Raw genomic sequence first — 14,145 nt, 5'->3', positions numbered from 1 at the left:
TCTGGTGCATATGAAGATGTGATCTGGACCACTTGTCCAACAGATCCAGCTGGAAGGGTCTTGCTGTACTGTAGAGCCTTGTAAGAGGCTACCAACTTTCCTAGGAGGCGAATGCAAAGATGCACTGATATGCGAGACGGTCTTAGGACGTCCCGCACCATTGACTGGATCCACCAATGCCTTTTCCATTGTAAGGAATACCCTGTGTGCCTCCGTATCCAGAATCATTCCCAAAAACTGAAGCCTCCGTGTTGGTTCCAAGTGAGATTTTGGTAGGTTCAGAATCCAACCGTGATCCTGGAGCAATCGAGTTGATAGGGCGATGCTGTGCAACAGCTTCTCTCTGGACAGCGCCTTTATCAGCAGGTCGTCCAGGTACGGTATTATGTTTACTCCCTGCATGCGGAGGAGAAACATAATCTCTGCCATTACCTTGGTGAACACCCTTGGTGCTGTGGAGAGGCCAAAAGGCAGGGCCTGGAACTGGTAGTGACAGTCCTGTAATGCAAACCTTAGATAAGCCTGATCAGAACATGAAGGTACACATCCTTGATGTCCAAAGACACCAGGAATTCCCTTTCCTCCAGACCTGAGATCACCGCTCTCAGAGACTCCATCTTGAACTCCCGTAAATACGGGTTCAGCAACTTGAGGTTTAAAATGGGCCTTACCGAACCGTCCAGCTTCAGCACTACAAATAGGTTGGAATGATAACCTTTGTTTTGTAGGTGAATCTGAACTGGAACAATGACCCGAGTCTGAACCAGTTTTTGAATTGCTGCCTGTAAGATCAAACCTGCTTCTGGAGAAGCTGGCAAGCCTGATTTGAATAATCTGTGAGGTGGGAGTTCCTGAAACTCCAGTCTGTATCCCTGTGTGATAAGATCTTTTACCCAGGGATCCTGGCAAGATGTTGCCTAAATGTGACTGAAATAAAGTAATCGGGCTCCCACCTGCCTGTCTTCCAGGCAGTGTGCGCCACCATCATGCTGAGGGCTTTGAGGAAGCAGACCCGGAGGCCTGATCCTGAGAACCTGCAGCAGCAGTTTTTCTGGGTTTACCTCTATTCCCTTTGAAGGTTAAAGAAGAATCCTTGGCTTCGCTGTCCGAAAGGACTGCAGAGTTTTACCAGAATAGGTTTTCCTAGCAGGTGCTACTGCGGAGGGAAGGTATGTAGACTTACCCGACGTAGCCTTGGATATCCACTTAATCTCCAAACAGAGCCTCATCCATGAAAGGAAGACTTTCCACGCCTTTTCTGGAATCAGTGTCCGCAGTCCACTGGCGTAGCCATAAGCCCCTGCCATGGAAGTGGTGCGTGCGTTGAGTAGACCAATTTCTTTGATGGCTTCAACCATAAAGTTAGCAGAATCCTGGATATGCTGCAGGAGTAAAACATCATCCCTTGGTAAGGAATCTAAATCATCTATTAGAATACCTGACAATTTAGCAATGGCCCTAGTGATCCATGCACAAGAAATTGTTGGTCTCTGGGCCACCCCAACCGACGTGTATAAAGACTTAAGGGTGGTCTCAATCTTGCAGTCAGCAGCATCCTTTAATGAGGCTGCCCCAGGGACCGGTAAGACTATCTTACGTGATATCCTGGATACCGATGCATCCACAATCGGCAGGATTTCCCATTTCTTGCTATCCTCTGCAGGAAAGGGAAATTAAGAAATCAATCTCTTAGGGATCTGAAACGTTTTATCAGGGTTAACCCACGCTTCTTCAAAGAGGGCATTTAATTCCTTTGAAGCGGTGAAATTAACAGAGGATTTATTTTTTGTATTAAAATAAGATTCCTCCTCAGCCTCCTCTGACTTGTCAGGAATATGTAGGACAGTTCTGACAGCTTCAATGAGGGCCTGAATTCCCTGTGACAGGACGGTATCCCCCCCCCCACTCGCATCTACTTCCCCCTCTTCCTGATCTGATGCATCAGGATCCGTGTCAGCCTTCATGATTTGGGCCAGAGTACGTTTTTGTGGGCAAATGGCGAGAGCCTGGGGTGCAGGTATGGGAGCTGAATCTCTATGTATCAGGTTCATCCATAGTCTGCCTCAAGAATTGTGTTTCCTTTTCATTAGACAGTTTAGTTGAAATATTTGAAATCATCCCTTTAATGGAAGCCAACCACGGGGGTTCAGACCCACTGGACTGGGAGTGAACACTATCCTGAGTACAGGGTAGCGAGTCCCCAGTGGATGAGAGACATTCAGCTGTACAAGAAACAGTCCCTGGACACTGTAAAGCAAAGGTGGCCAAGCAGTCGATCGCGGACATGCGACCAGTCGATTGCGATCCGCCGCCCAGCCACCCGAAGCCGCGCCTCTCCTGCCTGCCGCTCTGCCTCCTCAGTCTGGTCTGCGGCAGTGACGGCCGAGTGTATAGCTCAAATCAGGTGCCGGTTCGTTAGCCAATGAGAGCTCGCGGACCGGCACCTGATTTGAGCCATACACGCTGCCGTCACCGCCGGAGATCAGACTGAGGAGGCAGAGCGGCAGACAGGAGAAGCGCGCGCTGCGCTCTGCACATACCAACGGTGAGCTCTTCTATGGGGGCATATCTTGCATTGGCATTGTGGGCACATAGCTCAGTGGGGGCATATCTGGCACTGTGGGGTCATATGTGGCACTGGGGGCATATCTGGCTCTGCGGGCACATGGCACTGTGGGGGCATATCTGTAATCTGGCGCTGTGGGGGCATATCTGTATCTGGCGCTGTGGGGGCATATCTGTATCTGGCACTGTGGGCACATGGCACTGTGGGGGCATGTGTATCTGGCACTGTGGGGGCATATGTGTTTGAGGTTTTTACCTGTGGGGGCCAATGTGTTATTTCGTGTGAGGCAGTCATTACACTCTGCGCAGCAAGGCTACGTCCCTTTTTTAGTTATACCACGCCCACTTTTTGTTATGCCACGCCCCCTTTTTTTTGCGCACGCGCCATTATTCCTCCTAGGTAGATCACAAAAGCTTTTTGGCTTTCACAGTAGATCAGACTCCAAAAGTCTGGCCGCCCCTGCTGTAAAGGGACACCTATACACACACACTGGTGAAAATACAGTACATGTAGGCAGAGTCTCAGAGAGACACAGTTCAGAGTCAGCCACACAGCACCCCTATCAGCAGTAGTAAAACTAAGCTGGATCGCAATAAACAAGCACCAGTATAATGTTTATAACAGTTACACAATGATGGCTAAATTTAAGAGCTTAAAAAAAGTTTTTACTTTATATCACTTGGATTTGAGTAACTTATTTTTTTTTATTTTTAGAAAGAACAGACCCACCCCAATTGCAGAGACATCCCCTACTTCAGCTCACTTAGAGCAGCCCACTGGCTAGATTAGACCTCTACAAAGCATAGGGTAATAGTTCACCCACCTTGTGCTGCCACTTTGGAAAACAAATGTAACCTTAGAAAGTGCCATCGACGGTTAATAGTTTGGGTTCTACAAATGTTACATCAGCAGAAGGTGATACAATGTGCACAGCTAGTAAGGTATGGTGTGGTACTCCTGCGTAAAGCCTCTACTTGGAAAACAAGTACTCCAACAGAACCATATAACAAAGAAGTCAAAAACAAAAGTAACAAGTTCCATTTTTTTTATTCATACAGTATGAAGGATTCTACAGTTCCTACAAGTTATATAGCATGCAGAAGAAAGAAAAATTTACTTTCAACATTAACCATTTCCCCACACAAACCATAAAAAAAAAAAAAATTAAAAAGGAAAAAAAAAAAAAAAAAATCTCCAATAAAAGGAAAATGATTGCTATTTTATGTTCAGCCAAGATATGCACAAGCATAAGAAATAGGATGCGTCTGCTAAAAAGGTTATAACACAATTTATGTACAAACAAAAATAATAAAAAAAAAAAAAAAGATTAAATTCACAATAGACTAAATCCCTCTTGAAGCAGAGCGCATGGCAGCTAACACTGGACAGAAGACCACTGGCTGGGACAACGAACCACGGAACTGATCCAGAGGAAAAAAGTAACATGAAGTGGAGATTTTTTTTTTTATTATCTATTTGAACATCAACATGTACCAAAGTTTGGCAACATTTTATTTTATTTTAATATATATATATATTTACTGTATATATAATGCAAATTATGTAAACAAGAGGAACATTTTAAAATCGATCTACATGCAAAACTCCATGTCATGCAAGGACATCAAGCACCTCGATTTCTCTCGCACAAACAGAGCCCCTAATGTGCAGCAACTCAGTTGAAGGAACAGCTATGGCAGGCAAGTTGTTTCTATTGTTATTTATTTATTTTTTTGCAATCATTCACTAGCCCGTTACTAATATCAATATATATTAAAAAAAAAAAACACACAAAAAAGAAAATAAAAACACCATGGATATGCTTAAAAAAATTTCTCCAAATGCATTTATATATATATCTTCCAGCCAATAGTACCCGAGCAGAAACAGGAGAGGTGGAAAAGATTCAGAAAAGTCTCTACTTTTATATCACACATGATGTAGTAAATATGAACAGGTTAAAACAACATGATTTCATTTCACGTAAAAGGATGACAAACATTTCACCAGGAAAATACAAATCCCCTCCCACAGTGTGTGCGAGTGACAGTGTGTGCATATTTAAACGTTGCCAGTTATGCTGCCTGCAGTAGTTTGCGTCACACTGCTTATGTAAAAGGCAGAGGGTCCTCCCGTACAGTATACCCATTGCAGCTGCTCCATTGATGGAAAATAAAGGTATAGTGGCTTCATCAACTACATAAAGCAGAAGAGGTTGTGCAGTTGCTATTTGCATTAAAAAGGATTCCCCCCCCCCCCCCACTTGGCAGTAACATTCAACTACATTTCAAAAAGAAAGAGACACAGTCCCTGGTAATATATTAACATGTATAAATTAAACATACAAATTTCCCGCGTAAAAAAAAAAACACATGTAAGACATGTAAAGTGATCAACGCTGTTGCTTCCCGTTAATCTAAGCAGATAATGTACAAAATCCAAGAGAGAAAAATAAAAACACCACAAGCAGCACACCTGCCAGACACCCAGTCGCAAATATACATTCTTCTATATCCGCATTGCTTTATTGAGACCTAGATTAACGCACACACATTGCATACACATGCACACATATACATACTGTGTGAAATAAAAGTAAGGATTTATTTTCATGTATTGAACGGCTTATGTTCTGCTTGGCACTCTTTACTCTAGTTTCGATTTCACTCAAGTAAATGACGTTTAAGCCAATCTAATTTCTACATAGAAAGCTATATATATATATTCCTCGTTATAAAAGATGAAAAAAAAATAAATTAAAAAAAGCCAACTCCCTTCTTTTTCTCCATCACACTGATAACGCTCTTCCCCATCTCGCTGTCCTTCAGACCTTAAAGTGCTACACAGTTATTGAGAGAATAAAATGTTCAATAACACTTAAAGTTGGCTTCATGAGGCTCATGTTGGAAAATGTGGCTTCACAGAGAAAAATACTTCCATTTAAAATACACAAGAGAGCGTTGCTGGACGTCTTGAGCAGATCTTCAGAGATGGAGGAGAAAGCAAAAGTGTTGGGTGATGCTTTGAAGAGTCACACATCAACCACCATCTTTTTGTGGATATCTAAACCTCCTACGACCTGCAAGAGACGACAATCCATCAGTTAACAGAAAAAAAAAGGTTTTAACAAAATAAGTCACTTGTGTTTTTATTTTGTTTAAAATATATCGGAAAACTATCCTAACTATACTTACGTTATAATGGGATGCGGTTAGGCACTAGAGGGGGTGATAGCGCCAGCCGCCACCCTCATTATCTTAGCCCCAGCCGCCACCTTAGGCGGGTTAGGGTAGGGGACAGGGTAAGGGTTTATGGAAATTAGAGGAAAAGGATCACAGAATACAATAGAGCTTAGTGGGCACTCGGCTATATCAGGCTTCCGAATCACTTTGCAAGACCGAAAACAGAACACAAAAATTGCAACACTTGCTGTCTGTAAATAAGATTTCTACAAGAGGTGAGGAAAAGAAGGACAGAAAGGCAAACCAGGCCACAGAGTATTAGTGTCAGCCTGGCTGGCGCATAGCCACACAGAAGCAGAAGTGGTAACTTATATTGGCTTCCGAAAGAAAAGGTTAAAGGGGATTGAGGTGGCAGGTTGGCAGACAATCACGCCACATCTCGCAGGAGCTTACAATGCAGGACAGCTGTGAGATAATGAGGGAGCCTAACAAAGCTGCTTTTATAGGTCTAGCACACTCCGAAAGTGGTCTATTTTTGTTTAAATTGTATTACTTTAAAGTAAATCTTTAGTCTTAGAGCCAAGGAAACCTCAATTTGCACAAAAAAATAAAAATAAAAAAAAAATAAGGAGAACCCAACCCCGCTCCCACAAGAAACAGTAATTGTTTCCTATCTGCAGTTCGTTGTGGCAGGAACGGTCAGACACCCCTGCCATTGTTGGCAAACAGAGAATGGGCGCACTAAACAGCAGCAACGCATAAACAGATTTATCGCATAGGTGTTAAAATGACCATATCTAGACAAACCCTTTATGCACCTAACACGTTTTAATTTGTGACTAAAAGAGTAAAGATTAAACTTACGTTCCAGACCACTGAATGGAAAAAAAAATAAGAATTTACTTACCGATAATTCTATTTCTCATAGTCCGTAGTGGATGCTGGGACTCCGTCAGGACCATGGGGAATAGCGGGCTCCGCAGGAGACAGGGCACATCTAAAAAAGCTTTTAGGTCACATGGTGCGTACTGGCTCCTCCCCCTATGACCCTCCTCCAAGCCTCAGTTAGGTACTGTGCCCGGACGAGCGTACACAATAAGGAAGGATCTTGAATCCCGGGTAAGACTCATACCAGCCACACCAATCACACCGTACAACTTGTGATCTGAACCCAGTTAACAGTATGATAACACAAACGAAGTAGCCTCTGAACAGATGGCTCACAACAACAGTAATAACCCGATTTTTGTAACAATAACTATGTACAAGCATTGCAGACAATCCGCACTTGGGATGGGCGCCCAGCATCCACTACGGACTATGAGAAATAGAATTATCGGTAAGTAAATTCTTATTTTCTCTAACGTCCTAGTGGATGCTGGGACTCCGTCAGGACCATGGGGATTATACCAAAGCTCCCAAACGGGCGGGAGAGTGCGGATGACTCTGCAGCACCGAATGAGAGAACTCCAGGTCCTCTTTAGCCAGAGTATCAAATTTGTAAAATTTTACAAACGTGTTCTCCCCTGACCACGTAGCTGCTCGGCAAAGTTGTAATGCCGAGACTCCTCGGGCAGCCGCCCAGGATGAGCCCACTTTCCTTGTGGAATGGGCCTTTACAGATTTAGGCTGTGGCAGGCCTGCCACAGAATGTGCAAGTTGGATTGTACTACATATCCAACGTGCAATCGTCTGTTTAGACGCAGGAGCACCCAACTTGTTGGGTGCATACAATGTAAACAACGAGTCAGATTTTCTGACTCCAGCTGTCCTTGAAATATATATTTTTAATGCTCTGACAACGTCCAGTAACTTGGAGTCCTCCAAGTCGCTAGTGGCCGCAGGCACCACAATAGGCTGGTTCAAGTGAAATGCCGAAACCACCTTAGGGAGAAATTGAGGACGTGTCCTCAATTCTGCCCTGTCCGAATGGAATATCAGATATGGGCTTTTGTATGACAAAGCTGCCAACTCCGAAACTCTCCTGGCTGAAGCCAGGGCCAACAGCATGGTTACCTTCCATGTAAGGTATTTTAAATCTACCGATTTTAAAGGCTCAAACCAATGAGATTTGAGAAAATTTAGAACCACGTTCAAATCCCACGGTGCCACTGGAGGCACTATTGGGGGTTGTATATGTAGTACACCTTTGACAAAAGTTTGTACTTCAGGCACTGACGCCAATTCCTTCTGGAAGAAAATTGATAAGGCCGAAATTTGAACTTTAATGGACCCCAATTTGAGGCCCATAGACAATCCTGCTTGCAGGAAATGTAAGAATCGACCCAATTGAAATTCTTCCGTTGGAGCCTTCTTGGCCTCACACCACGCAACATATTTTCTCCAAATGCGGTGATAATGTTGTGCGGTCACTTCTTTCCTGGCTTTAATTAAAGTAGGAATAACTTCCTCAGGAATGCCCTTCTCTTTTAGAATCCGGCGTTCAACCGCCATGCCGTCAAACGCAGCCGCGGTAAGTCTTGGAACATACAAGGTCCCTGCTGAAGCAGATCCCTTCTTAGAGGTAGAGGCCACGGATCCTCCGTGAGCATCTCTTGAAGTTCCGGATACCAAGTTCTTCTTGGCCAGTCCGGAGCTACCAGTATTGTTCTTACTCCTCTTTTCCGTATAATTCTCAGTACCTTTGGTATGAGAGGCAGAGGAGGGAACACATACACTGACTGGTACACCCACGGTGTTACCAGAGCGTCCACAGCTATTGCCTGAGGGTCTCTTGACCTGGCGCAATACCTGTCCAATTTTTTGTTGAGGCGAGACGCCATCATGTCCACCTTTGGTTTTTCCCAACGGTTCACAATCATGTGGAAAACTTCTGTATGAAGTCCCCACTCTCCCGGGTGAAGGTCGTGTCTGCTGAGGAAATCTGCTTCCCAGTTGTCCACTCCCGGGATGAACACTGCTGACAGTGCTACGACATGATTCTCCGCCCAGCGCAGAATCCTTGCAGCTTCTGCCATTGCACTCCTGCTTCTCGTGCCGCCTTGTCGGTTTACGTGGGCGACTGCCGTGATGTTGTCGGACTGGATCAACACCGGCTGACCCTGAAGCAGCGATTTTGCCAGGCTTAGAGCATTGTAGATCGCTCTTAGCTCCAGTATATTTATGTGAAGAGACGTCTCCAGGTTTGACCACACGCCCTGGAAGTTTCTTCCCTTTGTGACTGCTCCCCAACCTCGTAGGCTGGCATCCGTAGTCACCAGGACCCAGTCCTGTATGCCGAATCTGCGGCCCACTAACAGATGGGCAGTCTGCAACCACCACAGGAGAGACAACCTTGTTCTCGGTGACAGTGTTATCCGCTGATGCATGTGCAGATGCGATCCGGACCATTTGTCCAGCAGATCCCACTGAAATGTTCGTGCATGGAATCTGCCGAATGGAATCGCTTCGTACGAAGCCACCATCTTTCCCAGGACTCTTGTGCATTGATGTACTGACACAGTTCCTGGTTTTAGGAGGTTCTTGACAAGTTCGGATAACTCCCTTGCTTTCTCTTCCGGGAGAAATACCTTTTTCTGAACCGTGTCCAGAATCATGCCCAGGAACAGCAGATGTGTTGTCGGGGTCAATTGAGATTTTGGAAGATTTAGAATCCACCCGTGTTGCTGAAGCACTACTTGTGTTAGCGCTACACCGACTTCCAGCTGTTCTCTGGACTTTGCCCTTATCAGGAGATCGTCCAAGTAAGGGATAATTAATACGCCTTTTCTTCGTAGAAGAACCATCATTTCGGTCATTACCTTGGTAAAGACCCGAGGGGCCGTGGACAACCCAAACGGCAGCGTTTGAAACTGATAATGACAGTCTTGTATCACGAACCTGAGATACCCTTGGTGTGAGGGGTAAATCGGGACATGTAGATAAGCATCTTTTATGTCCAAGGACACCATGAAGTCTCCTCCTTCCAGATTCGCTATCACTGCTCTGAGTGACTCCATCTTGAACTTGAATTTCTTTATGTACAGGTTCAAGGATTTCAGATTTAGAATAGGCCTTACCGAACCGTCCGGTTTCGGTACCACAAATAGTGTGGAATAATACCCCTTTCCCTGTTGTAGGAGGGGTACCTTGACTATCACCTGCTGAGAATACAGCTTGTGAATGGCTTCCAAAACCGACGTCCTTTCTGAGGGGGACGTTGGTAAAGCAGACTTTAGGAACCGGCGAGGGGGAGACCTTTCGAACTCCAGCATGTAACCCTGAGATACTATCTGCAGGACCCACGGGTCCACTTGTGAGTGAACCCATTGATTGCTGAAAATCTTGAGTCGACCCCCCACCGTTCCTGAGTCCGCTTGTAAAGCCCCAGCGTCATGCTGATGGCTTTGTAGAAGCCGGGGCGGGCTTCTGTTCCTGGGCAGGGGCTGCTTGCTGCCCTTTCTTACCCTTTCCTCTGCCTCGCGGCAGATAAGACTGTCCTTTTGGTCGCTTTTTATAGGAGCGAAAGGACTGCGGCTGAAAAGACAGTGTCTTTTTCTGTTGGGAGGGGGTCTGAGGTAAAAAAGTGGATTTGCCGGCAGTTGCCGTGGCCACCAGGTCCGAAAGACCGACCCCAAACAATTCCTCTCCTTTATATGGCAATACTTCCATATGCCTCTTGGAATCCGCATCACCTGACCACTGTCGCGTCCATAAACTTCTTCTGGCAGATATGGACATCGCGCTTACTCTTGATGCTAGAGTACAAACATCCCTCTGAGCATCTCGCATATAAAGGAAAGCATCCTTTAATTGCTCTAGAGTCAATAAAATACTGTCCCTATCCAGGGTATCAATATTTTCAGTCAGAGAATCCAACCACACTACCCCAGCACTGCACATCCAGGCTGAGGCTATTGCCGGTCGCAGTATAACACCAGTATGTGTGTATATACTCTTCAGTGTAGTTTCCAGCCTCCTATCTGCTGGATCCTTGAGGGCGGCCGTATCAGGAGACGGCAACGCCACTTGCTTTGATAAACGTGTGAGCGCCTTATCCACCCTAGGGGGTGTTTCCCAGCGCGCCCTAACCTCTGGTGGGAAAGGGTATAATGCCAATAACTTCTTGGAAATTAGCAGTTTTCTATCGGGGTTAACCCACGCTTCATCACACACGTCATTCAATTCCTCTGATTCTGGAAAAAATACAGGTAGTTTTTTCACCCCCCACATAATACCCCTTTTTGAGGTACCAGCAGTATCAGAGATCTGCAAAGCCTCCTTCATTGCCGTGATCATATAACGTGTGGCCCTATTGGAAAATACGTTTGTTTCTTCACCGTCGACACTAGATTCATCTGTGTCGGTACCCGTGTCGACTGACTGAGGTAAAGGACGTTTTACAGCCCCCGACGGTGTCTGAGACGCCTGAACCGGTACTAACTGGTTAGCCGGGCGTCTTATTTCGTCAACTGACTTTTGTAATGTGCTGACATTATCACGTAATTCCATAACTAAAGCCATCCATTCCGGTGTCGACTCCCTAGGGGGTGACATTACCATCATCGGCAATTGCTCTGCCTCCACACCAACATCGTCCTCATACATGTCGACACACACGTACCGACACACAGCAGCCACACAGGGAATGCTCTAATCGAAGACAGGACCCCCTAGCCCTTTGGGGAGACAGAGGGAGAGTTTGCCAGCACACACCAAAAGCGCTATAAATGTATATAAACAACCCTAGAAGGTGTTTACTATATATGCGCTCTTAATATATAAATATCGCCAATTTATGCCCCCCTTCTCTTTGTTACCCTGTTTCTGTAGTGCAGTGCAGGGGAGAGACCTGGGAGCCTTCCTCACCAGCGGAGCTGAGCAGGAAAATGGCGCTGAGTGCTGAGGAGAATAAGCTCCGCCCCTTTTTCGGCGGGCTTTTCCCCGGTTTTTAAGAAACTGGCCTGGGTTAAAATACATACATATAGCCTTAATGGCTATATGTGATGTATTTATTTTGCCACTAAAGGTAATTATATTGCTGCCCAGGGCGCCCCCAGCAGCGCCCTGCACCCTCCGTGACGGAGTCAGTGAGCCGTGTGACAACAATGGCGCACAGCTGCCGTGCTGTGCGCTACCTTCAAGAAGACTGAGGAGTCTTCTGCCGCCTGCTTTCCGGACCTCCGTTCTGCCGTCTCTTCAGCGTCTGTAAGGGGGATCGGCGGCGCGGCTCCGGGACGAACCCCAGGCTGACCTGTGTTCCGACTCCCTCTGGAGCTAAGTGTCCAGTAGCCTAAGACTCCAATCCATCCTGCACGCAGGTGAGTTGGAAATCTCTCCCCTAAGTCCCTCGATGCAGTGATCCTGTTGCCAGCAGGAATCACTGAGATTGAAACCTAAAAAAAAACTTTTCTAAACAGCTCTTTAGGAGAGCCACCTAGATTGCACCCTCTCGGACGGGCACAAAAACCTAACTGAGGCTTGGAGGAGGGTCATAGGGGGAGGAGCCAGTACGCACCATGTGACCTAAAAGCTTTTTTAGATGTGCCCTGTCTCCTGCGGAGCCCGCTATTCCCCATGGTCCTGACGGAGTCCCAGCATCCACTAGGACGTTAGAGAAATAAAACTATTAGCCTGGTAAAAGAATAGCCTAACGGAAGAATGATCAATGAGTAACCTTCTGCACCCAGAAGCCAGATGTATTAAAATGTTGCATAAGAATGTTATTGGTTCCAGGGTAACATTAAACCAGGGCTCAACCCCACATCTACCACAAACATATCAGAAGTTATCCGATCACGGACATCTTAATTTCATACTGAAGAGGATTTGCTTTTTGAAACTAAAATTAGTCTACAATTAGTGTATTACTGTCAGTGAGCCAGTTCTTCAGAGAAACAGAAAATCCCATGTGTTTTTTATTTAACCACTGGCCTGGCATGGTCGCATCAGGGTTTCTAAATGCAATATGCAATCTCCCACTCTGTGGAACATTGCAGCAAGTGAAGGAGTTTGGGGGAGCAGTAGAAGAACCTAGTAAAGACCCTGGACATGTAAACATTGGTGTTTTTTATGCACCGGATACTATATGGAATACAGTGGTAATATCTAACACTATAGATGGTTAATAGTATAGGCTGTATCAAACATTTAAATCATATAAATAATTGGTCAGGAAAAAGGTTAAACATACCATAATAAATAAAAACACAAACATAATAGAATCAGTACTGCACTTTCTAAGCATACATTCTCCCACCTCATAGTAAGGCTCCTGTCTCTTCTTTCTGGCAGCTACTCTTTGGTCCAGTGCACTGATTAAGGACTCCGATCCACACACACAGCTAACTTGGTAGAAGAAGCTGCTACGGCTGGAAATGTGCAGTAGCTCTGCTGTGTCCCTTAAACTGCACGATGATATAATGGCAGCTCTAGTAATCGTATTATGAACCATTGCTATTGCCATAATTTGAGCCATTTGCCAAGAGGAAGGGGGTTTCCAGGCAACCGGAAACACTCCCTGCGTTTGCCTATGGATGTTTTATCCTATTACATGTGTGTCACCTTTCCTATACATACACCTGGGTCCGTGTAAGGCTCATCTCCCACAGTGTAACCTTCGCAGTGACCCAACCTTGACTGCCTCACCTGGTACGCTCATGGATGGGATGATAAATACATAGAGCTGATATGTTGGGACCCCATTTATAGCCTTAGGATTCCGCATCCACCCATTTTGTCATCCCATCTAGGTGTGACCTACACACGGCTACCTCATCTGGTACCTTTCAAGGGTGGGATACATAACCCGTGGAAGTTATTACTCAAAGTGTCAGCACCAACTCTGTATTATGCTTATTGTGCTCTCTAGGTTTCTTTTTATATTTTATTTATATGCGTTTTTATTATTTCCTGCTATGTCTTTGATGCATGTAATGCGCCTTCAGTCCCATGGTAGAAAGAGCGCTACATAAATAAAATGATTAATATCAGTATCCTCAGTATTTCTCCTCTTCAAACAAAGGTCATAAAGACTTTACACCAGTGCCTATTGACTGGTGGTACAAATAGCAAGGCTGGGTGGATACTCAAGCACAACCAACACCAGAGAGGGCAAAGACATTGACCACTGTTACATCTGTCGTTGCCCAGAGCAAGTGCTTTGAGGCCTCAGTCTGGAGAACAATTCACAGCAGATAAGGTGATGGGGTGCATCCTGGAATCATTTGTTTCTGGTCTCTTTTCATAGTGTGACAAGAGCGGTTTAGAACGGACTGGTGCAAACTAGGGGAGATGAGGCCTGCCAGAGGCACAGGGTGGCAGTTGTGAAGCCAGAGACACACAGGAAAGGGCGGCGAGGGGGGGGGGGGGGGGGAATCTAGCCTGTGGAGGGGGATCACTGACATGAATTTATAAATGTAAACCTTTGTTACATATACCTATCTCCTGCAAAGTGGA

At 45.5% G+C, this 14,145-nt stretch overlaps 1 protein-coding gene across 1 annotated transcript in view; it reads right to left on the bottom strand.

The window, feature by feature from the left end:
• Positions 1-3,594: 3,594 nt before the first annotated feature.
• Positions 3,595-14,145, bottom strand: part of PPP3R1 (protein phosphatase 3 regulatory subunit B, alpha) — a 160,552-nt gene continuing 150,001 nt past the window's right edge. The window contains exon 6 of the mRNA XM_063918400.1: positions 3,595-5,645. Within this exon, the coding sequence (XP_063774470.1) occupies positions 5,598-5,645 (48 nt within the window). The 3' untranslated portion in view covers positions 3,595-5,597. The remainder of the gene's footprint in view (positions 5,646-14,145) is intronic.

This window comes from Pseudophryne corroboree, chromosome 4 (genome assembly GCF_028390025.1).
Source record: "Pseudophryne corroboree isolate aPseCor3 chromosome 4, aPseCor3.hap2, whole genome shotgun sequence".
Taxonomy (NCBI): Eukaryota; Metazoa; Chordata; class Amphibia; order Anura; family Myobatrachidae; genus Pseudophryne; species Pseudophryne corroboree.
Note: the sequence above shows the minus strand (reverse complement) of the source record. Positions and strands in the feature narration are given on the sequence as shown.